The sequence below is a fragment of the Aquarana catesbeiana genome, linkage group LG10 (genome assembly GCF_042186555.1).
Source record: "Aquarana catesbeiana isolate 2022-GZ linkage group LG10, ASM4218655v1, whole genome shotgun sequence".
Lineage (NCBI taxonomy): Eukaryota > Metazoa > Chordata > Amphibia > Anura > Ranidae > Aquarana > Aquarana catesbeiana.
The window spans coordinates 144,461,007-144,487,376 of record NC_133333.1 but is presented as its reverse complement, the minus strand read 5'-3'; the positions used below and the strand labels follow the sequence as shown (position 1 = coordinate 144,487,376).

Genomic DNA, 26,370 nt, shown 5'->3' with positions numbered 1-26,370 from the left:
TCAACCTTATGAGTAGTTTTAGTGTGGAATGAAAATAATTAAAAAAAAAATTGTGTATGTTTTTTTTTTTTTTTTTATCTCATAGAGAGCGGCTTTGTTTAAAGAATAGATAGTATATTTTTCCTTAGCTGTTTGTTTCTTTTTTTAAAAAAAAGTGTAAAATCTTCTATTTTAAGTGCAGCTATTCTGGGGTCTGGAGGAAAAGCTTCAGAGGCAACCCCTCCAGGCCCACCAACCACAGGTCCTGCAGTAGCCACATTAGGGCCACCTGCCCCGACTACAGAAGACAAGGATGAATCTGAGGATTCTACGGATGAATCAGAACCCTCAGGCCTTAACTTCTCTTTAGTACAGCCATTTGTCTCTGCGGTCAAGCAGGCTATTGGCTGGGAGGAGGCTTGCCTTTTTTCCCTTTATGGAAGAATTAAAAGATCTTATAGAGGGGGAATGGAAGAAGACAGACAAACGCTTCTCCTTAAACCGGCTTCAAAAGTTATACCCTTTAGCAGAGTCTGACTCTGTTCTCTTGGACACTCCTACGGTGGTCGATGCTGCAGTGGTGCGCCTAGCGAAAAACATCACCCTGCCAATGATGGACTCAGCCTCCTTTAAAGATCCGTTGGATAGGCGCATCGACTCGGACCTAAAGAAAGCCTACCAGTTGGCCGGAGGAGCCTGCAGACCATCTGTGGCATTAGCTTCAGTTTCTAATGCCATCAGGGTCTGGACTGAGAATATTAAGACAGCCATTCGTCAAGATGTACCTAAAGATGACATCATTAAAGCTCTAGAGGAGCTCAAGTTATCTGTAGACTTCGTAGGAGAAGCAGCAATCGATTCAGTGAGGTATTCAGCTAGTGCGATGTTGGACACAATTATGGCTAAACAAGCTCTGTGGCTGAAACCTTGGGCAGCCGGCGCAGCGTTGAAACAAAACTGGTGCAAAATCCTCTTTGACGGGAAAGCGCTGTTTCGGGATAGACTGGGGAAGGCAATCTCTAGAATGACTGGAGGAAAATCGGATTACTTCCCCAGGACAGGAGAGTTGGACGATCTCGAGTTGTTTTTTCTAAATTTCAGTCCTCCAGGAATAGGAGCTTCTCTCAGTTCTGTCAAAGTAGGGATACCAAAAGAATTGGAGAAGTACTCAGGCCACTTTTCTGAAATCAAACAGAGTATCTCCAACCCCCAGGAGGGGACGAAAACTTTTTGACAAGAGGCCACTCCTACTTCCTCCAGTAGGAGCCAGGTTGAAGACGTTTGCTGAAGTCTGGGCCAGCCGGTGCAAAGATCCTTGGGTGGTATCTACCGTCTGTTTTGGTCATTTTTGGACATTCCTAGATCATCCCCCACAAGACTCATTCATTCTAACGAAACGTCCAGCTTCTCCTCAAAAGGAGGAAGCTCTGCAGAAATATCTTCACCTACTGCAGGTTCAGCAAGCGGTAATCCCTGTCCCTCCTGCCGAGAGATTCACAGGATTCTATTCTCCCCTCTTTCTTATTCCCAAAAAGAGTGGAGAATGGAGGCCAGTAGTGGATTTGAAGAAATTAAATCGTTTCATACATTTGTACTTTTTCAAAATGGAATCCTTACAGACTATCATCCAGATGGTCCAACCGGGAGACTGGATGATCTCGGTAGACTTGCAAGACGCCTATTTCCATGTCCCCATTCTCCCTGCCTTTCAGACATTTTTAAGGGTGGCGGTGGGTCCCACACACCTCCAGTTCCAGTGCCTTCCTTTTGGGCTGTGCACATCCCCAAGGATATTCTCGAAGGTGTTAATTGCAGTCCTGGCACCCCTCAGGGAAAAAGGACTGCAAGTTTTTCACTTTCTAGACGACATCCTACTGCTAGCCCCCAGTCCAACGCAGCTTCTGGAGCACAGAGAAATCCTCCTGTCCACCCTGAAGGAGTTTGGGTGGTTGGTGAATGCAGAGAAGTGTCTCCTGACCCCTACTCAGTCAATGATTTACCTCGGAGCTCTTTTCAACACCTCAGCCGAAACAGTGTGTCTCCCTCCTCAAAAAGTGGCGGCTATAGTCTAAAAAATGTGTCATGTAAGAACACTTTCTCACCTGTCAGCTTCAAATTGTCTAAGCCTGATTGGGACCATGTCATCCTGTATCCCGATGCTGCCCTGGGCTCATTGGCATTTGAGGAGTTTTCAAGTGGGCTTCCTGACTCAGTGGAGGAGGAAGTCACTGTGTCAACGAATTTCGATCTCAGTTTCCATGAGGAGGGATGTCCTCTGGTGGTCAAAAAAGGACCTAATCTCAAAACCTTGTCTTCTTCAATGCTCCTCCTGGACCATTCTTACCACCGATGCGAGTTCGATGGGTTGGGGAGCACACTGCGATCACCTTGCAGTACAAGTCAAGTGGGATGTTCCCACGAAGGGGGTAGTCTCCAATGTCTTAGAGTTATGGGCGGTCTATCTAGTCCTAGCGAGTCTGGGAGAACATCTACACCAGAAGCAGCAGTGTCGTATATCCAACGACAGGGGGGAACCCGCAGCATCCCTTTACTAAGAGAAGTGGAGCCCATTATGTTGTGGACGGAGAGATATTTGCTGGATCTGAAAGCGGTCTACCTGCCGGCCATCTGAACAAGGAGGCAGATCATCTGTCTCGTTGTTTTCAAGACAACAACGAATGGTCTCTTCACCCCTCGGTGTTCAAGTGGATCATGAATCTGCAGAACCCACTGGAAATTGACCTTTTTGCCTCTCCAACGAATGCCAAACTGCCAAGATTTCTCTCCCACCTGTCTCATCCTCAAGCAGAAGCAGTAGATGCCCTCCCGAGCCCGTGGCATTACAAGACAGCTTATGCGTTTCCTCCCAAGCCTTTAATCTCAAAGTTTCTGCTCAGGTTGATGGAGGAACCAGTCAGAGTGGTGGCTATTCTCCCTTACTGGCGGAGGATGCCATGGTTCACCTGGGCAATGCTTCCTCAACTTCTTTCCCAAGGGAGATTTGTGCATCCAGCTCCTCACAAGCTGAATCTGCATGTTTGGATGTTGAAAGGGAAAAATTCTGGTCCTTAGGTTGCTCTGCAAATGTGATCTTGACTCTTTTGAAGGCCAGAAAACCTTCCACGAATTATGTTTATTCAAAAATATGGAATAAATTCAAGTTGTCTGTGGCAGACAAGTGTTCAGATCCTACAATGCCATACACTGCACTCCTTTTGGATTTTCTACAAGCTGGCCTGGACCTTGGTCTCAGTCTCAGTTCATTTAAAGTTTAGGTGGAGGCTATTTTGGCAGCTACCCAGAAAAGATGGGCAGAAAACTCACTCATCATTCAATTCTTCAGGGCAGTCAAAAAGATTCAACCTCCAGTAAGACGTTCTTTTCCTCTTCCTCTTTTCCCTTGGTATCTGCATTTTGTCCTGGACTGTCTGATGTCTCAGCCTTTCGTCCCAATAGAGTCAGCTTCCCTATAGAACCTGATGCTCAAAACAGTCTTTCTAATTGCAGTGACTTCAGGAGAAAAGGGCCTCGGAATTACAAGCCTTGGGGGCAGAAGATGAGCACATATCTTTCTTTCTGGATAGGGTGGAACTGTGGACAGTTCAGGGGTTTGTCCCAAAAGTATCTTGTCTTTCCACTCTCTCAGAAGCCTGGGAACTTCCCACCTTTTCTAAGGTGCTAAGATGCTACCTGCAAGCCACAAGTCCCTTTAGAGCATCAAACAGATTGTTCATACTTCCTTGGGGCAGAAATAGAGGGAAGGAAGCCACAGCAAGGACTATCGCTTCCTGGATTTGCAAGCTGATCCAAAAAGTGTATAAGGCTAGAGGGATGGATCCTCTGGTGGTGAAAGCCCACTCAACGAGGGCAGTCTCTTTATCATGGGCGGCAAGGGCCAATGTCTCTTTAGAAACCATATGCAAAGCGGCCATGTGGTCATCTCCAAACACGTTCATGCGTCATTACAGGATTGATCCAGGGGTACTCACTTCAGTGGAGTTTGGGAGAAGGGCAATTGAGTCAGCTCTTGCATTACCTTGATAAAATTTTCTTTATAAGCATTACCCACCCTGTTGTTAGCCATTTATTTTATCACAGGTATGCTGCCATGGAGGCACCAGAAAAACGGAAAATTGTATCATACTTACCGTAATTTTCCTTTCCTGGTGCCTATCCATGGCAGCATACATGCCCTCCCATGATATTCGATATAATAGGAGAATGCTAATGGGGGTATGGTTGTCACTTTTATAATGTATTAACTATCCTGAGCGGAGGACTCCAGGGCGGAGCTTATCACAGGTATGCTGCCATGGATAGGCACCAGGAAAGGAAAATTACGGTAAGTATGATACAATTTTCCGTTTTCTCTACATTGAACAGTGTTACCCCACCTGTCTAAGCTGCTGTTCATCTTCTTAAAGAGACAGTACCATTTCTTGCGAAAACCTGAAAAATGTTTAGACAAGACTCTGAGCACCCTTTTTTGGCTGAACCAACGCAGATTCATCATTCCTCTGAACCTGCAGATGTACAGGGAGCAGATTTTGCAGATATTGCAGAACAGTGTAAGACCCAAATGTACAATAAAACCTACACAGAAACTCAGAGAAAACTATGAAGCCACTAGAGATGAGTTCTCCAGCAATCTGTCAGACTTATGGGACAGAACTTCACACTGCATGTCAGTTTTGTCACACTTGAATGATCAACCAGCTGAACTAAGAAACTCTATAGATCGCTTATCTACCGCGTATGAATGCTACCAGCGGCTGTTTGCAAAATACACAGCTTCCTTGCAGGACTGTAATATAGAATCTGCAGATCATGTTAAAAGACTGAGAACAGTGCATGTTGACCACCCAGATGCAGGTCTTGTTGCTGCATGGGCAAGACTTGAGCAAGCCTATGGTAGCTTTAAAGCCATAGAAAGCACTCTACTCAAGAGACTGCAAAACTTCCAAAAAATAGGGAACAAAGACTATCACAAGCTCCAAGATCTGAATGATCTCCTCATGGAGCTGGAGTTGGCAAAGACAGACCCGCGTCTACCTGGACTAAGCTTCCTAGACACTACTCATGGTGTCTAAACTGCCATACGGCCTGTAAGAGGAATGGGCACAACAGGGCTCAAGGTACAAAAGAGACTATAACGTATCTTTGCCTCTATTCGCATATTTTTGCAGGTTCATCAGTGATCAAGCCTGGACGAGAAACGATCCCAGCTTCAGCGAACCCAACTTGCATGCTTCATCATCATCATCTTCATCAAGGTATGATAATATAGCAGCTAAACGTAGAGACTTTAATAGAGCAATAACTGTTAAAAGGACAGACATCTCACCACCAGTATCCTCTCCTGCTCACCAGAGCGATTCGGGTGACAGAGATAAAGACCCTAATCATAGTTACATAGTTAGTCAGGTTGAAAAAAGACACAAGTCCATCCAGTTCAACCTTAAAAACAATAAATAAATAAAATAAAAAATATCGTACAATCCAATATACCCAATTTTATACCCTCAGTTGATCCAGAGGAAGGCAAAAAACCCCAGCAGAGCATGCTCCAATTTGCTACTGCAGGGGAAAAATTCCTTCCTGATCCCCAAGAGGAAATCGGATTTTCCCTAGATCAACTTTACCTATAAATGTTAGTACCCAGTTATATTATGTACATTTAGGAAAGTATCGAGGCCTTTCTTAAAGCAATCTACTGAGCTGGCCAGAACCACCTCGGGCGGGAGTCTATTCCACATTTTCACAGCTCTTACTGTGAAGAAACCTTTGCTTATTGGGAGATGAAATCTCTTTTCCTCTAGACGTAAAGAGTGCCCCCGTGTCCTCTGGGTTGACCATAAAGAGAATAACTGAACACCAAGTTCACTATATGGACCCCTTATATATTTGAACATGTTGATCATATCCCCCTTATTCTCCTCTTCTCAAGAGTGAATAAATTCAGTTCCTCTAATCTTTCATCATAGCTGAGCTCCTCCATGCCTCTTATCAGTTTGGTTGCCCTTCTCTGCACTTTCTCCAGTTCCCCGATATCCTTTTTGAGAACCGGTGCCCAAAACTGAACTGCATATTCCACATGAGGTCTTACTAATGACTTGAACAGGGGCAAAATTATATCTCTCTCTCTAGAGTCCATAGCTCTCTTAATACAAGAAGGGACTTTGCTCTTTTGGAAACCGCAGCTTGGCATTGCATGCTATTATTGAGCTTATGATCTACCAAAACCCCCAGATCCTTCTCCACCACGGATTCTCCCGGTTGTACTCCCCCTAGCATGTATGATGTATGCATATTCTTAGCCCCCAAGTGCATAACTTTACATTTCTCAACATTAAACCTCATCTGCCACATAGTCGCCCAATTAGACAGTGCATTGAGGTCAGCTTGTAAATTGGAGACATCCTGTAAGGACGTTATTCCACTGCATAGCTTGGTGTCATCTGCAAAGACAGAAATGTTACTTTTGATCCCAGACCCAATATCATTTATAAAGATATTAAAAAGTAAGGGTCCCAGCACTGAACCTTGGGGTACACCACTGATAACCTTAGACCATTCAGAGTAAGAATCATTAACCACTACTCTCTGAATTCTGTCTTTTAGCCAGTTTTCTATCCATTTACAAACTGATATTTCCAAACCTGTAGAATTTACCTTACACATGAGCCGTGTGTGGGGAACTGTGTCAAACGCTTTTGCAAAATCCAAGTATACCACGTTCACAGCCACCCCTCTGTCCAAGGTTTTATTAACCTCTTCATAAAAAGAGATCAGGTTTGTCTGACAACTTCTGTTTTTCATGAATCCATGCTGTCTGTTGCTTAAAATGTTTTTTTTTACAGCAAGAACTCGTCTATGTGGTCTTTTATTAAACGCTCCAGTATCTTCCCGACTATAGAAGTTAAACTAACAGGTCTATAGTTACTTGGTAAAGACTTTGATCCCTTTTTAAATATAGGCACCACGTTCGCCCTGCGCCAATCCAGTGGTACTATTCCCGTCACTAAAGAGTCCCTAAAAATTAGATATAATGGCTTTGAAATTACAGAGCTCAATTCTTTTAGGATCCGTGGGTGGATGCCATCAGGTCCAGGTGCTTTATCCACCTTTATTCTGTTTAAATAATTCTGGACCATATCACTTTTGAGCCATTGGGGATCATTTGGGGCTGTGTCACTACCACCCCCATTATGGACATGAGCTCCCCCATGCTCTTTTGTATACACAGAGCTGAAGAAAGTATTTAATAAATTTCCTTCTCTTTGTCCCCAGTCACCCACTCTAGATTATTTTGTAAAGGGCCTACATGCTCAGACCTGGCCTTTTTACTATTAATATATTTGAAGAATTTTTTTGGGGTTTGTCCTACTATCTTTTGCAATCTGTCGTTCGTTTTGAATTTTTGCATCCTTGATTCCCTTTTTACATATTCTGTTAAATTCTTTGTAACATTTAAACAACAATAGTGTTCCTTCATTTTTATATTTTTTAAAAGCTCTTTTCTTATTGTTTATAGCTTCTTTAACTTTGGCCGTGAGCCACATAGGTTTTGTTTTTAGCCTTTTAAACTTATTGCCCATGGGAATATACTTTGCAGTGAGGTCCCAAACAGTCTTTTTGAAGAATTCCCATTTCTGTTCTGTGTTTATCAATGCAAATATTCCCTCCCAGTCTAAATCCTGGAGAGCAGCCCTCATCCTTTGAAAATTTGCTCTCTTGAAGTGAAGTGTTTTTATCTTTCCCGTATGTATTTCTCGTTTACAGCTAACATCAAATGAAATCATGTTATGATCACTGCTACCCAGGTGTTCCTTTATCTGAACATTAGTAATAAGCCCTGCATGGTTTGAGATTACCAGGTCAAACAGAGCTTCATTCCTAGTTGGGGCCTCAATAAACTGGATCATAAAATTGTCCTGTAATAGGTTTATACATTTTTGCCCTTTAACTGTCCCAGCAGTGCCATTACTCCAGTCAATTTCTGGGTAGTTAAAATCCCCCATTATTATCACTGTCCCAGCCCTTGTGGCCCTTTCCATCTGTGCAAGGAGCTGGGTCTCCACCTCCTCGTTAACATTGGGTGGTTTATAACAAACTCCAATGATTACCTTTGAACTACGCCCATCTATATGCAGTTCCACCCATAATGCTTCAGACTCATCACACTCTCCATCAACCAGGTACTCTTTCACACTTGCTTTGAGATCACTTCTCACATAGAGACAGACCCCGCCACCTTCCCTGTCTCTCCGAAAGAGTGCACAGGAATATTAATAGCCCAGTCATGTGAGGATTGAAGACAAGTTTCAGAAATACTGATTACATCAGTGCCCTATTCATAAGAAGCCTCGCCCCCTTCTTATGAATAGTTGTGGGCTTAGGGCAAAGACGTTACAAGAGCGCAGTGAGATTCTTCAGAAACTTGGAATATGCTACAGGTGCTATGGTTGTTATGGACATTTTGCTAAAGACTGTAAAGTTGTCATCAAGTGCACAGAATGCAGTAGGGGCCAGACATGTTACAGCTATGCATCCGGGCCCACCCTCAGACAATTCACAGCAGCCTCCTACCTCCAGCCCTGTCTCAAGTCATGGCGTGGAGCAACCAGGTCATGCTCCAGCCACAGCTAACGTTTCTTCTTCATGCACAGAAGTCTGTGGAGAAGGCTTAGATCACAAATGTTGTGCTAAGATATGCCTAGTCAAGATATACCCAAAGGGTCAACCCGAGGAAGCTATTAGGATGTATGCCATAATAGATAAACAAAGCAACAGATCCCTGGTTAAGCCTAAATTCTTTGAAATCTTTGGGATAGAGGGACATGCATCACCGTATACTCTCAGAACCTGTTCTGGTCGTGAAGAGACCTTCGGTAGAAGGGCCGATGGGTTCATGGTCTCTCATATCAATAAGGGAGAGGGTATACCCCCACCAACATAAGTTGAGTGTGACCAGATACCAGATGAAAGGGAAGAAATTCCTACTCCAGAGCCTGCATATCACCATCCTCACTTGAGGCACCTTATTAATGAAATTCCTGCAATGCATATGAATGCTGAAATCTTGATCTTGCTAGGAAGAGACATTTTCAGAGTACACAAAGTATGGAAGCAGTGCAGTGGACCTCATGATGCCCCTTATGCACAAAAACTCGATCTAGGCTGGGTAATCATGGGCAACGTATGCTTGGATAGAATGCATACGTCATCCGAGATCCACTCCTTCAAAACTTACATGTTAGGAAACGGACATGCATCCCACTTCAAACACTTCAAACTTCAAACACTGCCCTCGCCATTATGAAGTAAAAGAGAAGCCTCTTGACATCATCCAAGTACCTGATGTCAATCCTAACCTTTGTGTTGACAACCTAGGTACCACAGTGTTTTGTACTACAAGCGATGACAACAAAATAGCCTTGTCAGTTGAAGACAGAGAGTTCATCAAAATAATGGACATACCACCTGTACAGAGAAGTCTGGGGCTATGGTGGGACTCATTAAAAGACACCTTCGGTTTTCAAGTCAGCTCTGCAGACAAGCCATTTACCAAATGTGGTGTTCTATCAGTAGTGAACAGCCTATACAATCCAGTGGGATTCGTAGCTCTCATCACCATACAAGGTGAATCCTTATGTAGCGCCCACCTGCTTAGGTGTGTGCTAAATAGTTAGTGAGGGTCAGTGTTAGGTGAAAATTCCAGCCATTACAAAGGACAAAGGGAGTGATGTGGTGGCACATGGACAAAAGGAGTGGTGTGGTGCCGGAGATTATCCAGGGACCATTTCTCCTACAGTTGGGACATCGCAAGGAAGCATTTTCACTGTAAACCAGTATTTGTTGTTTAACCTGCAGTTCTATTGTACCTGCTCACAGGGGTCGCTGGTTCACACAATAGAAATGAAGAGCTACAGTTCCTTGTGTGCTGGATCAGCGAGAGGAGGGGGTGGAGTTACGCCCCAGAGGAAAGTTTACCAGTGTCACACACATTGTGCTCTCAGCAGTGGAAGATGGCACGGAGCTTTACCAGCCTGCCGGCCATGCAGCATCATACTGAATCGCAGTAACGGATCCTTGTTGACACTGGCATCCACCTGGAAGTTACTGGTGGGCTAGCGTTGGGAGTAGTGGATGGAGTGGAGAGACTGTGCCTGATCTGTCCTGGCTGCCGAAAACCCACCATAGGAGTCAACGCCTGGACCCGCTGTGGCCACTGAAGCTTGCAGCTTACGGATCTGATCAGCAGGAGGTAAACTACTACTACATGGACAGTGTCACCAGACTCTGCACACCACAAGCCTCAAACCTCCGGAGGGCCGGAGAGGGCCGAGATACCATTGGAAGTGCAGCGGAGAAACTCCGTCCAGAGTCCTTCAAATCGGAAATGCCGGAGGTCCAGGTAGGATTCAAAGGGGAGGCCTGTGGTCTGGTCGGGGATCCAGGGGTTGTTAGAGTAATTGAGCAAGCCCCAGGAAGTCTCCCTGAAATGCCGACCTGTACAATTAAGCCCCTTGTTGAACCTGTCCAGAGGGAGCCATTAGTGAAAGAGGGTGATCTCTCAGGTGAGCTGGGCAGGGGATGCAAGGGCCGGGCCGGAGATTGGGGTTCCCCAGAAGTGCTGGAGAGGTACGGATCTCTAGAATATTTGTTCATCTGGTCTTCTCCAGATGAAGGTGGTTCCAGTGACAAGGAGGAGTGGTATGTGGAGAGCTCCACATCCCTAAGTGCTGTCTCCGGAGCTCCGGAAAGCATTGCCACCTTTCCAGCACCCCCAACGCCCCTAACCAAGACATCTACGGAAGCATTGCGCAATCAGGTACCTACATTTTGGCAAAGGGCAATTAAGGCCCCAGACTCTTGTGTGTTACCTGGAAGAGGAAAGCCTAGGGAACTTCCTAGGTTGTCAAGGTTCCAGAGGGACATTCAAAAGAGGGTTGCACAAGAATATGGATTCGATTACCCTTATGTTCCAGAGGAAATTATGAACATTGTGGAAGCTTCCCGGGAACAATGGGATAGGGACCTTATTTGGGACTACCTGCATGTACCAAAGCCCCAAAGGACACCTGACCATTCAACGTGGGTACGATTCCAGGGCATTTTTAAAGAATGGCAGCAGGGATGAGCCATTTATAAAAATCGTGTTCTGGTTCAGAAACCTGGTCAGCATACCAGGAGTTTTTCAATCTCAGTTAAAGGGGAAGGAGACTCACGGAAACGATTGCCGGACCCCCTTGTTTTACCTGTGGGGTGTTATCACAGACGGGTTAGGTTGGGCTATCCCATGAACTTCCTTTACAGAGCAACAGTACCAGTGCCTGCTTGGCCAGCATGGACACTATCCCTCTGTCAATCCCTTTGTTATTTCAAAAGTTAAAGTTATGAACTTCCATTTGGAGTCTCTCAGAAAGTATGTGGCTCGTGGACTAGAATGCAATTGACCTGGCGTGTCTACTCCTTTTGAGGGGACAGTAGTCCTAGTGGAATTACCCATGCCAACAACATACTTGTGATAGTTAGAATATAGAATAGGATGCTTTGTTTGTTTTCTACAGGTATCCTTGGAAAGACGGCGTTTGAATCTGCTGAAGAACACAGAAGAAGACAGAGCAATCAAAGCATTACTCTTCCGAGAGTAGTGGCTTGGTTCTCTTCAGATGAGACCTAGTGGTAGGGATCCATAGATTAGACCATATACATGTTGTGGAAACTGTAAAATAATGTTATGTTTTTCTATGGTAACGTTTTGCAACACACGCACTGCACTACACACCTGGACATATGGGATGCCTTGTGTTAAGTAGGGAAACTGTTCTCTAGCTGTGGATTTCCATTTTCCACAACTGGGGACAGTTGTGTTTTCAGGAGGGGGTGTATGTAGCGCCCACCTACTTAGGAGTGTGCTAAATAGTTAGTGAGGGTCAGTGTTAGGTGAAAATTCCAGGCATTACCCAGTTTGGTTTAAGCCTGGTTGGGTTTATTTTGGTGGGGAGAAATGACAGAGTAGAATTGGGGGTGTGACCACCTGCATTCTGTCGAGAGTGATGCCTTGTTTTTCCAGCGAGAGGTGCTGGAAGACAGGTAAATTTGGAACAGGATACAGTTAGTTGTATGGGTCACCCTGAACCAATCATTAATTTGAATGGGCCTATATAAACTGTGGGTCACATGCTCAAAGGAATCTGGCTGATGGGAAAAGAATGGCAGAGGAAGACAGTATGTAGAAGCTGGTGAAGTTTAAGAGTTCTCCCCTCTGGGGAGGGGAACGTGGCTTAACAGGAGGAGAAATGGACGAGATAACAGAAGGAATCTGCAATATCTAACAGGAGGAGGCTGCTACTACCAACAGAAGAAGGACTGGGAGAGGACCCTCTATGGCAAGCATGGACGGTTGCTCAGAAGTACACGTGAGTGTAAACCCAGGGGAACAGTAATTCCAAAGACTGAAGATGTTAAGAAGCTGACCTTGGAGTCTTAAATAGTTATCATCCGGGAGAAATCCTAACAGTCTGTCTAAGAACTCTATTCAGAGTAATGTTCTTAGGACTTAAATTTGTAAATGCTGTGCGGTTGGGAAGTAGTAGTAAACAGGAGGGAGAAGATTTGCCGACGATTACAGGAACCAAGTTTATGAAGACAGCTCATATTCCTGGAGGATCTACTCACATTCTTTTTGCTATGCATCAATGGAAAGAATAAAGTTAATGTTTATTTGTTTAAGACTGTCTGCTGTGTCATATGTTCAAGTAAGGGGGGTAATAGAACCACATTGACGAAAAGGAACAAACTAACTAGCAGCTCCTATGGGGGTAGTGCGCTACAATTACTTAGACAGTTCTCAGAGACTATTAAAGATTGGGATGCTCCACTACCAATAGACCAGCTTTCAAAGTGGAAATCCCAGAAACAATCTCTACATGCCTTAGATGAAATCCGTATACCAAGCTGCTACACTTCTGCCTCCTTTGCCACAAGTCAGAGGAAAGAGCTTTACATCTTCTCAGATGCATCTACTGAGGCCATAGCAGCTGTTGCTTACCTCAAGATAAGAGATTCTTCTAATCAAGCCCACGTAGGGTTTCTGTTTGGGAAAGCTAAGTTAGCACCTAAACCTGAACAATGGCATTATGTTCCATCTGAAATTAACCCTGCAGATCATGCCACCAGGCCAGTGTCTGCAAGTCTCTTTGCAAATTCTTGGTTAACAGGTCCTGCATTCCTGCTGGATCATCCAGAAGAGACCACAGCTGAAGTCTTCAGTCTTATAGAACCTGACAAAGATTCAAAGATTCATCTTGAAGTCAAAATCCTCGTCACCAGAACTGAACAAAGACTCGTCTTGGGCTGTCAACGCTTTGAACGTTTCTCCAAGTGGAGAAGGCTAGTACGCACCACCGCAAGGTTAGTTCATATTACAGATTGCTTCCACACAAAGCCCACAGATGCTCACTGTCTAGGTTGGCATATGTGCCAAAAGCTTCTTTCTGCAAAAGACATTGCTGAAGGTGAATTGACCATAATCAATTCAAAACCATTTTTTCCAGTGTTCAAAGATCCAGAGATCCCAGCTATCCTTCCCCAGCTACTCTTCTTACCCAGAAGCTTGGGTCTGTTCCTGTTCCACCTGGAAACTTTAAAGCAGGAAATTTGTGCTATGACCAGTGGAAGCGAGTACAACACCTCGCCAACTGCTTCTGGAATCGGAAGATGGAGTATCTTTCTACTATGCAAGGACGCAGGAAATGGCAACGGCTGAACCCTAACATACAAGTTGGAGATCTTGTTCTGCTTAAGGAACCAGCAAGCTGAAAGAATCGAATGGCCCATGGGACTTATTGTAAAGAACATTCCTAGTGATGATGGTAAGGTACGTAAGGTGGAGGTGAAGGTTTCAAGACAAGGGAATGTAAAGACTTTCATCAGACCTATCACGGAACTTATTCTGCTCTTGCCCTTTGGAGAATGAACTTGTTTGCCTACGCTGCTGGATCCTGCCTGTGACTTCAAGAAGAAAGTGTCTTGAACTGTAATTGATATAATTTGAAGCCTTGAATTAAGAGTTATTATTATTGCATTATATGCATGTTCTTTTTATGTCTTTCAGGTCTTTAAGACATCTAGCAAATTACACTGTTTGTTATTTGCAGTTGCAAAACTACAGTTCTGATGTATATAGTGACATTTACCATACCAGAATTTATATAGATTGTTTTCCTAACCATTTTCTATGGACGTTTATATTTAGTTCACATGCTGCCATCTAGTGACCTTTTGTGGTAATGCACTTGTTTTCTCAAGTTTACTTTCCCTTATGTTATGACACACTTTCTTTATATGTAATGCTCCACCCTTCTTCCTGTGTTTTTTACTTCCTGTGTCATGGATGCAGCAACAAGCCACATGTAGCAGGGCACATGTATTCTGCATTGTAAGCTACAGACAATATTATCTTTTGACCACATAAATACTACAACCTATTCATCTGTTTGTATTCTGTCATCTGCTGTAACCCGATGTTCAGAATAAAAGCATCTTGTGGATTTGGTAAGTTCAAACTATCTGATGAGGATTGTCCTTAGTGATTATATCTTATACATGCCAGGCATAGAGGTCTCACAAGGGATAAATCACTTCACAACAATCGGAGTCAGAATAGTCAAAATATGTATAGAATTCCCACAGCCTGCTGTGTATATGTGTGCGCTTGATCTGTAATCAAGCTCAGTGCCATCCGCCATCTTGTGAAGCACATGATCGCACGAGTTTACTGCACCTCATGTGAATGTTAAAAACTGTTTCCTGGTGCCTCCATGGCAGCAAAGTCAGAATATTAGCCGACTGAAGAGTTAGGGCTAAAGACTGCCTTCTTCATAGCTCCTACATAGAGACCTTTACTTGTTGTCTATGCAAAGAGGTACTTATCAGGGGGACTTTGCATGTCAGTGAACAGTCCGCAGAAGAACTGGCACATCTGCTAATGCCCAGCGGAATTGCAGATTGGCACATAGAAATTTGCCAATGCTAATGCACATGCGCCCACGGGCATGAATGGCCATGAAGATTCATGTGCCAGTGCGCATGCGTACCATGGCGCACGCAATGCGTGACAGATTCTGGCGCCCAGTGGCCTATTTAAAGCCTACAGCATGAGCCATTAGTTGCTGGATGATCTTCAGCTCCCCGTGTGTTCCTGAGTATTATTAGATTTCCTGTTATCGAGCCAGCTTGCCTTTGACCTGTCTTGTCTCCATTCCTGGCTTTGACCTGTGGCTTGTTCCAGTGACTCTACTTCTGCCTGCTGATCCATGTATGACCTCTGGCTTGCTCTTCTGAATCCACTGCTGCCTGATTACCAGTGTATGACCCCGGCTGACTTCTGACTCTACTTGCTGCCTTACTCCTGGCTGATATTTTGTGCATGACTTCTGGCCTGGCTCCTGACTCTGCTCCTGCCTCTCCCTTCTGCCAAGTCTCATCTGGTCAGCCGCCATCCAGCGGACATCTCCTCATCCCCTCAGCCTGGCAACCCCTGCTTCTTTGAGCATAGCACTCCCTGTTACCACCTTCAAGGGTGCTCTTACAGTAGCTGCAAGGGAAGTCCTCTCAGAACTTCGGCCTCCGACAAAGAGGTATGTGACATTGCACCATATCCTAGCCAACCTCCTAGGGTCCACTCTAAATTAGGTATAGTATTATCGTTCACATTGCAGTTAATGCTTATATGCACTGTTTATTGCTGACTTTGCTGATTCACGAGTTAATCCCAGCCAAGTGGCACAGAATTCTAGTCCAAGTTACTTTGGCATAGTGATTGCATTGGCTTGCAGACTGTGTCTGTCTCTACCTACTGTATGCTTGTTTATAGTCCTACCATCATTTACTCTAACCTGTACTAATATATTGAGCGCATTTACCACCAGTCTTGTGTCTATTTCCTGGTACAAATTAACAGTCACGCCCACCGCTGTGTCTTAGCCTAGGCCAACAAGGCCCAGGCCTAGGGCGGCACTTTGCAAAAAAGCCGCCCCCCCCCCCCACACACACACAATAAAAATCTCCCCCCTCCTCCCGAGTCCCGCTGCAAAATAGTCCGTGGCGGCCGGCAGCTTTTTTGTAGGCGATACACTTCATAGAGTATCATCATGGCATGGGGCGGACTGTGTGTGGGGGGGGGCAGTCGATGACATGCCATAATTCGGCCGGTGGCTGTCTAGACTGGCCGCACTCAGAATCTGTACAACTGCGGAGGCAGAGCCTAATGCTCTGCCTACCTTCCTCCGCAGCATTCCTTCTGGCCCGGGCTCTGTTTACTGGATGGGAGAGAAGATGAGGGGAACTCCCAGCCAGCCTGCCCACCCCGCAAGCAAGCACTGGTGCACCGTGCATCCTCCAAAATAATGTAAGTGTGCTAGGTCCAGTGCACATTTTACTGCCACTTGTCAAGCCTATGTGGCATGTAGACAGGGAGAGGTTTGAACAATTTAGTTGTTGGCTCCTGTCTCTGCCCACCTCCTGTCAGTCATACCTGTGTAGCTAGCACAGAGCTGAGGAGGATTTTAGGAGCATCTAACTCCAATCCATGCTGCATAGGTCTGTCCCCAGCAAACACATGACTCCAGCAATGTCCCTGGTGGTGCAGACCTGCTGCTTGTCAAACCTGGACAAAAGCTGCAACTAAATGCCACATGGGTCTGCTAGGTAACAGGCAGGGACAGAAGCTATCTCTTTGATGATAGAAAGCACCATGTCTCTTAATTCTGTGCTCAACAAGAGCAGTTGCATTCAGTTTATAACTACTTTCTATCTTAGAAGAAATAGGATCAATCAAATATAAAGTGCTTAATATGCATTAAATTAAAGGGTAACTAAGGTACTTTTTTTTTTTTAAAACAAACCTTTCATACTTACCACCTATGTGCAGTTGGTTTTGCATAGCGTGGCCCCGATCCTCCTCTTCTGGGGCCTCTCAGCAGCACTCCTGTCTCCCCCTCTTCTCGAGTGCCCCGTCGGAGAAGCGCTCTCCCTCAGGGCACTCTTGTGAGTGTGCTCCCGTGTTCTTTTGATGCGTCCATTGACACAGACAGCAGGACTCGGCTCCGCCCCCCCAGAGCCCCTCATCATTGGATTTGATTGCCAGCAGCGGGTGCCAATGGCTGCGCTGCTATCAATCTATCCAATCAGGACACTAGACACCGGCTAGAGCTGGTGTGCTCATCCCTGGCACGAGAAAGACAAGGTTCAGGTAAGTAAAACTGGGGCTCTGGGGGGCTGCTGCATGACAGGAGGTTTTTCACTTTAATGCATAGAATGCATTAAGGTGAAAAACCTCGAGGGTGTACAACTCCTTTAACCACTTCAATACCAGGCACTTAGACACCTTCCCGCCCAGGCCAATTTTCAGCTTTCAGCGCTGTCGCAATTTGAATGACAATTGCGCGGTCATGCTACACTGTACCCAAACAAATTTTTTATCATTTTGTTCCCACAAATAGAGTTTTATTTTGGTGGTATTTGATCACCTCTGCGGTTTTTATTTTTTGCGCAACAAATAAAAAAAGACTGAAAATTTTGAAAAAAAACAAGTTTTTCTTTGTTTCTGTTAAAACTTTTTGTAAATAAGTACGTTTTCTTCTTCAATGACGGGCACTGATATGGCTGCACTGACGGGCACTGATACGGCGGCACTGATGGGCACTGATGAGGTGGCACCAATGAGGTGGCACTGATGAGGTGGCACTGATGATGGGCACTGATAGGTGGCACTGATGGGCACTGATAGGTGGCACTGGTATGTGGCACTGATGGGCACTCATAGGTGGCACGGATGGGCACTTATAGGCGGCACTGATGGGCACTCGTAGGTGGCATTGAAGGGCACTCGTAGGTGGCATTGATGGTTACTTATGGGTGGCACTGATAGTTGGCACAGATGGGCATGGATGGGCACTGATAGATGGGCACTGATGGGCACGGATGGGCACTGACAGGTGGCATGAATGGACACTGATGGGTGGCACTGATGGCACTGCTTGTTTGCAGTGATGCCCCTAAGGGTGGCATTGCTGGGCATCACTGCAACATAATGGTGCCAATCAGTGCCCATTTGTGGGCACTGATTGGCACAGATTTGGCACACTGGGCACATGTGGATGGCCATGGGGTACATACCTGGCCATCCACATGTTGCCCCTTCCCTGGTGGTCCTAGTGGCGATCCCTGGTGGTCCAGTGTGGTGATCTGAGGGGGGGCTGCGCTGATAAACAATCAGCGCAGACCCCCCCTGCCAGGAGAGCTGCCGATCGGCTCTCCTCTACTCGCGTCTATCAGACGCGAGTGAGGAAGAGCCGATCAACGGCTCTTCCTATTGACAGCGTGATCAGCCGTGATTGGACACGGCTGATCACGTGGTAAAGAGCCTCCGCCGGAGGCTCTTTACCAAGATCGGTGGAGCGGTGTGTCAGACTGACACACCGCTCCACCGATCGCCGTGATGCGCGCCCCCGGGGGCGCGCTGGGGCATGTTATCCTGCTGTACGTCATATGACAACCAGTCAGGATAACAGAACCACTTCCCGGACGTCAATCCGCCATAGGGCGGGCGGGAAGTGGTTAATATACAGATACTGCAATAAAGTGTTCTGTGCTACAAATTCATTAAACAGTCCGCATTCAGTGAAAATTTGTATGCTCCAAAGTGCTCCGTGCTATAATTAATACATAATTTATATACAATAATAAGCTGTGATATGAAAGTGCTCAGTGCCTCTGTATGCATTATTCCAGTAAAAATTGGGTGGGAAATTACTGCGCTAAACCAATAAGTACAGGAACAAGCAGCTAACACTCAAAGTCCAGATAAAATATAAAAATATAGTGTAGTGCTAAAAAACATGAAAATTATAATATAGTGAAAACTTAACACAATGTGTAATATATGTGGCAATATTCACTGTGATAAATAAATAAAGAAAAAAACACAAATAAAGAACAACTGAATGTCCATAAGTGTATAATGGTGATTCTTCACTCAAGGTGGCGGTGTGGACCAAACATTGAACAATCAAATGATGTGGATAGGATACGAAATCCTCTGTTATAAAACAATGGGAGGATACTCTTACCGGATGTGGTGGACCCACTTACCTGCAGTAGTGGGTCAATCGAGCTTGTGTGGGTTGAATGCCTCACAATGTGGATCAAACAGGAAGAGGGAATCACTTCAGCAGGATACACCCGGACTTGAGTAATAGCAATCCTGGCACGGTACCTGGATCCTTGCGATTCACTGGTAATACCCAATCTCCCTCCAAGAGCTGACATTCAAAGTGTCAGCATATATGAAGGAGGCAGATACTGCCTGCAATACCAGACAGTCAGAATAATAGAAAGGAAGGAAGCCGAGAAATTTGATGTGTTTCAGCTCCAAACTCCAATTCTTATGCCGCGTACACATGATCAGAAATTCCGCCAGCAAAACTCCGATGAGAGCTTTTTGTCAAAATGTGACCATGTGTATGCTCCATTGGTCTTTTGCTGGCGGAATTCCAGCCAGCAAAAGATTGAGAGCATGTGCTCTTTTTTTCAGTCGGGAAAAGTTTCTATCCGAAAATGCGATCGTCTGTACAAATTCTGACGCACAAAATTCCTACGCATGCTCAGAAACAATTCAACGCTCAGAAGCATTGAACTTCATTTTCTCGGCTCATTGTAGTGTTGTACGTCACAGCGTTCTTGACGGTCGAAAGTTCAGAGAACTTTTGTGTGACCGTGTGTATGCAAGGCAAACTTGAGCGGAATTCCGTCGGAAAAACCATCCAAGTTTTTTCGGACGGAAAATCCACCTGTGTGTATGCGGCATTAGATGTGATGGCTGCATTAGTTCTTTCCTTTATTTTCTCCTAGCGATCCTGTTTTTCAACAGAACAAGCTGTCCTAATCATGTCCCAATAATCAGAGATTTTCAGCTGCCTTATTCCACATTATTCCAGTGCCGCAGATGTCACACTCTGCGCTCCCCTCCTATGTGTCTTCACTCACCGGAACAATAAAATATCTACACCTTATGAAAGATAGGAGATTGGGTCAGCCTCATATTTACTTCTCTAATCCATGTACATGTTGAAAGAGTAAAGATCGGGCATGGGTACCCATAGTGTAAATCCATTTTTTAGATTAAAAATACATTACAAGTAGCTGCTACTCACATATAAAACTGCTTGTACCTGAGCTACAAGCGCTTCCTACACTATAGATTTACACTATGGATGCCCGGTCTTTACTCTTTCAAGTACATGGTGGGACTGCGCCATTGCTGCAGAAAAATCGGACACTAAGTGTCACTTTTTTGGGGACTGGTGACACTAATACAGTGATCAGTGCTAAAAATATTAACTATCACTGTACTAATTTATTATTAATTTATTTATTTCAGGTACTTATATAGCGCCATCAAGGTGGAGCCTCAAGAGGAAGGGGTGTGGTTTGCAGATGATAAGGCGGGTCCAAAACATGAAGGGGCATGGCCTTGACAGAAAGGGGTGGGTCATATTTAAATTAGGGGGTGCACACGTTTAGTCAGGCCTAGGGCAGCATAAAACCTAAATACACCACTGGTCACGTCAAAGGTATCCATAATGGTGTTTTTAAAAGTGCTTGCAGTGACTTTCAGTCTACTACTGTAGGTGTGTAAGAGGGGCTGAGGTTGTTCTTCTGAGTTGTGGTTCAGAACAGAGGATCCAAATTACCAAGTGGCTCTTTTGGGGGTAGTGGTACATATAATTGTTGGTTGCCTTGTGTTACTTTGTAAAAATGTTCATTTGCTTACACAAGAGTAGGTATGGTTTTTCACTTCCACCAAAACATACCAGACTCTCAAACTTTGTACAAATCTTTTTTTCAGACACTTCAGTGATTTATATGTCAGGCCAGTTTTGGGTTGGAGCAAGTATAGATGGGCCCCAAATAATTCAGGAAGGTGCACAAGTGCCTATTTACATTGCCCATTGTTAATATGGCGTGATGATTGTGACTTTGTTTTACACATTTCTTTAATAAATCTATGTGAACTTTCACTGTATATCCTCCTGAAATGTCAAATATCAGGATTTGTTAAGGTATGGCAAACTTTACACATATATATATATATATACCCCTGAGTGCTAATATTAGCTCCTTTATACAAGGTGGCCCCAGGATACAATGTCTGAAGCAAAGAGCAGTGGAATCCAGCAGAGATACTTAAATTTGTGTGGGATTTGCCTGTGCTCACAAGCTAAACCAATTAGTGAAATCAAAATGAGAGCAGCAATAAGCTCATGATTACCAGAAAAGCTTACCACATGTGACCCAATGCCTTAATTTACGTTCATTGATAAACTGGATAGATCAAACCACTCTCTGAATAATTGAGGAAAATCATTACAACCATCAGCTGTTGCCTAGGTAGAGGTAGGTGCAGCATATAAATTGTTAATAGCAGCTTGATATGTGTTGTATGTTTCTATGTGATATGGGACAGTAGGCAGAACATTATGTATATATATATATATATATATATATATATATATATAATCATATTAACTTATAATAAAAGATATAACACTGGACCCAGTTTTATGTGGATTCAATTGGCCTATTTATTATAGGTATTATATTTTTAATAACAGCATAAAATTGTAATCTGATCTTTAAAAATTATACCAACAGCATATTTAGCTCAGCTATTACAAGCTCAAGCTAATAAACATTACACTTAAAGTCACATTTCACAAGAAATGGACAAAAACCCTCATAACTTGAACTTGACAAGGGAGGGAGAGCGGGATGTGCTTCCTTCCTCAATCCCCGCCTACTGCTTCCAGTAATTACGTATTTATTTTCTTTTATAGGTACTGACTCGTGCCAAGACCATTGAAAATGTTTCTAACAAATCACAGGTAAGTATAACTAACATATAAATAATTGTATTTTTATTTTATTTTATTTAAAACAGTTTTTAGTCTGCCACTGTCCCATATGTGGATTGTGGGGACATTTTGCCCCACCTTCCACTTTCAATCTGATCAGTTTGTGCACAGTTTAAGGGAAATCTATACTGAAATAATACCATGATAAAGTGGAACTCTAGAAAAACTAACTTTTTCATTTTAGGTACAGGAAGGATTTTATAAGAAGAAAATACACGCCATTTTTGCACTACAAGTGTACACTGTCGATGAGACTGTCCATGAAAATCTTACTGTACTGTAACATCACATACAGCCTTAAAAGATAAATTCACTTTTACAGAAAAATCTGTAAGGTGAACTTACACAGGACCCCCTCCTCACCCCCCCCCCCCGTTCCACTGACCTGCATGGCAGCGATCTTCCGTTCTGAGCCTTGGTATAGCCCCCTTATGGCTCCGGGGCTTAGAAATCACCAGAACTTAATCTCCTAAACGTACCCATCAGGAGGTATGTTTAGGAGCATTCATGGGCGGCACTGACCAATCAGAACCCACTTAGCATGTCTTCTCAGCGGGGAGGAAGAAGAGAGAAAGCTGAGGGGATGTCTAAGCGTTGGAGTCGTGAGGGGCTCAGAACGGGAGATCGCCACTATGCAGGTCAGTGGGACTGGGGGGTGGTGGCGAGGAGGGGGTCCTGTGTAAGTTCACCTTACAGATTTTTCTGTAAAAGTGAACTTACACTTTAAGGCACTCCCAATCATGTGTTTGAAAAGCTTTGTGTGTTTTTAATGTTGCCATCTAAGCTGCTTGGAGTATTTTTCTTCACTTTTTGCTCTTGTTATATAAATATTGGATTTCCTATCACTTCCTATCTTCTTGAAAGTGAACACTAGGGATGGGCGAACGGTTTGGCCCGAGCATAAGTTCGGGCCGAACTTTTGTTGTTTGGATGTTCGGCGAACATCCGAACAAACGGGTCGTTCGACAGATAGAACAGGGCTCTGTTCAGTGCTATTAGTTAGTGTGCTATACTGTGCTATTTTGCTTCAATTGTCAGTGTAGAATATTAGTTTAGTGTCAGTCTAGCTTTGCATAGTCATTCAGGTTTGCATAGTGGGCATGTAGAGTAGGGACAGCTCAGATAGTTTCAGTGTAGTGTAGTGAGACCGTGTCAGTAATCTTTACATTAGTGTATAGCTAGAGTAGGGACAGTTTAGATAGCATCAGTGTAGTGACGGTTGAACACTGTCTATTTGATTGCGTTACTGCCAGTTTAACGCCATGTACTTCTGTGTGTGTTACTGCCAGTTTAACACCATATAGTTCTGTATGCTTTACTGCCAGTTTAACGCCATATAGTTCTGTGTGCATTACTGCCAGTTTAACACCATATAGTTTTGTATGTGTTACTGCCAGTTTAATGCCATATAGTTCCATGTACATTACTGCCAGTTTAATGCTATATAGTTTTGTGCGTTACTGCTAGTTTAACGCCATATAGTTCTGTGTGCGTTACTGCCAGTTTAACGCCATATAGTTCTGTGTGCAGTACTGCCAGTTTAACACCATATAGTTTTGTGTGCGTTACTGTCAGTTTAACGCCATATAGTTTTGTGCCTTACTGCAAGTTTAACGCCATTTACTTCTGTATGCGTTACTGCCAGTTTAACGCCATTTACTTCTGTGTGCATTACTGCCAGTTTAACACCATATAGTTCTGTGTGTGTTACTGCCCATTTAATGCCATATAGTTTTGTGTGTGTTACTGCCAGTTTATTGCCATATAGTTTTGTGCGTTACTGCAAGTTTAACGCCATTTACTTCTGTGTGCGTTAGGAGAAGGCCTTGTGTGTGTGTTACTGCCAGTTTAACGCCATATATTCCTGTGTGCATTACTGCAAATTTAATGCCATATAATTTTGTGTGCATTACTGTCAGTTTAACACCATATAGTTTTGTGCGTAACTGCAAGTTTAACGTCATATAGTTTTGTGCGTAACTGCAAGTTTAACGCCATTTACTTCTGTGTGCGTTACTGCAAGTTTAACGCCATATAGTTCTGCGCATCACTGTACATTTGGCGCATTATATTGCAGTATATTATGGTGTATCAGTGGAGTGTGTCAGTGTAGTGTGAGTACTCAAATTAAAGTGCACCACACACCACTTTACATTGATCTACGTACAGATTTCCACTTCTTCTTTACATTTGCTTATAAGCACCGCCCCCTCCCTCCCAATAATGTCTGGGAGGACAACAAGGACAGGCAGATTTCCCTTGGCACTGTAAGGGGGCCAGCAACAAATGTGTCCACAGGCAAAGGTGGACGTGGTGGTCAGTCCTCATGCAGGTCATCATTTCCTCTGTTTAGTGAGTTTGCCCCTGCTATCCAGCCACAGCATGCAGAGGAGGTGGTGGTTGGCTTACTAAACCTTCCTTATCCTCCTCATCCTCTGTCACGCAAGCAGAGACAAATGTGCAGTTCCCTGCAGTTGCCAGATTGGATAAACCGGCCTCCTTGTCCACATCAATTCTTGCCATAGCCCCAACATCAGCCATGGAGGAGTCATTTGACCACAGCGTCAGCCACTTCTCCTTGATGATGCCCAACCATTACTGGAATCAGATGTTGGTTTTGAGGTTGAGGATGACAGGAACATGAACCTAGAGAGAGGGGAGAACACTGGTAGACAAATTGGCATTCATGTTCCCCCAGCTGCAGCTTATTGCCAAGTTGTCTCCAGTAGTAATGATGATGATAAAGATGGAGGAGATGGAGATAGAGATGATGATGATGATGATGATGAGGTCACTGATGTGACTTGGGTGCCAGATAGAGCAGAGGATGAAACTGAAGGTGATGTGGCACAACCCCATAGAGGCCGACATCAAGAAAGAGTAAAGAGCAGCCACCCTATTCCATCACATTTTGCAGCTGTTATCTCCCGGCCCACTCCCCAAAGCTCAGCTGTCTGGGCCTTTTTCAGCACATCTGCAGCGGATCGCATTGTTGCTATCTGCAAACTGTGTCTCAGGCACATCAAACGTGGCAAAAACACCAGCCATTTGGGTACCACATGCTTAACAAGGCATTTAACGTCCTACCACCGTTGGGAAGAGCACCCAAAAGCCACAGAAATGGGGCACAAATCTGTCCCTCCTCCCCCGCCTCCTCGTCGTCTTCACCCACTTCAGTCTACCCCTTCTATGCCGAGTCATTACCTCTCAGCAGCCTCCACTGACAGGGATGATGGTATAGCACAGGGTGTCCCAGGTCCTAGCAGCACATCTGCCAGCAGCACACAACCAGCTGTAGACTGCAGCCGGCAAAATTCTCTGGCCCATCTGCTGCAGAGGAAAAAGAAATACAGTCCCTGCCACCCACATGCCCAGCGTCTAAATGCAAGCTTGTCAAAACTGTTTACTGTCCAACTTCTGTCTTTAAGCCTGGTGGATTCTGTCCCCTTCCGTGAATTCGCACAATGTGCTGTACCACAATGGCAGGTTCCCAGTCGCTACTAATTTTCACATAAGGCGGTTCCATCTCTCTACCATCCTGTGGAAGGGAATGTTCTGGCATTGTTGGGCAAGGCAGTCAGCCGTAAAATCCACCTTACTGCTGACACATGGTCCAGCAAGCATGGGCAGGGACGATATATTTCATTCACAGCACACTGGGTAAAGCAGTTTGCAACTCAAAAGGATGCAGGACAGGGCTCGGTGCTGCAGCTTGTTGTGCCCTCACGTCTCTATACAGCTGGTGGTGATGATGCCAGACCTGTAAGCTCTACCCCCTCCTCCGCCACCTCCATACCATCCTCTGCAGAATTGTACTATGAACATCAGGTACCCCCTAAGCATTCAAAGGTCTGTTCCATGAGTCAGGCTAAAAGGTGCCTTGCAGTGCTTCAGCTGGTGTGTTTAGGGGACAGGAACCACACTGGAGCAGAGATTCTTGCAGCTCTGCAAGGACAGGCCCAGAGGTGGTTCACACCACGCCAGCTGGAGCCAGGAATGGTGGTGTGCGATAATGGCTCAAACCTCCTGTCCCCCCTTATACAGGGAAAGTTGACACATGTGCCATGCCTGGCACATGTCCCCAATTTGGTCGTACAGCGTTTCCTAAATATGTACACAGGGTTGCAAGATGTGCTAAAGCTGGCCATAAGAGTCTGTAGCCATTTCAGGTGGTCATACGCAGCCAGTGCTCAGTTGGCTGAAATTCAGCTGGAATTCCACCTGCCCGTAAACCGCCTGATTTGTGACCTGCCCACCAGGTGGAACTCGACTTTGGCAATGCTGCAGCGGCTATACATGAAGCAGAGGGCTGTCAATGAGTACCTCTGCAAGTACGGCACGGCAACAGGCTCAGGCTGCCTCAGCTTTTTTTCCCCACACCAAAGGCTGATCATTAAGAATGCATGCA

At 44.7% G+C, this 26,370-nt stretch overlaps 1 protein-coding gene across 4 annotated transcripts in view; it reads left to right on the top strand.

Moving 5' to 3' along the window:
- The window catches only part of PRKCG (protein kinase C gamma), an 805,390-nt gene that overhangs the window by 40,887 nt on the left and 738,133 nt on the right, over positions 1-26,370 (top strand). For 3 of the 4 annotated variants that reach the window (XM_073602743.1, XM_073602742.1, XM_073602741.1), the window contains exon 2: positions 21,885-21,932. In XM_073602743.1, coding sequence (XP_073458844.1) covers positions 21,913-21,932 — 20 coding nt within the window. In that variant the 5' untranslated portion in view covers positions 21,885-21,912. Of the gene's footprint in view, positions 1-5,165; positions 5,253-21,884; positions 21,933-26,370 lie in introns of all 4 variants that reach the window. The other variant, XM_073602744.1, reaches the window with a different exon arrangement.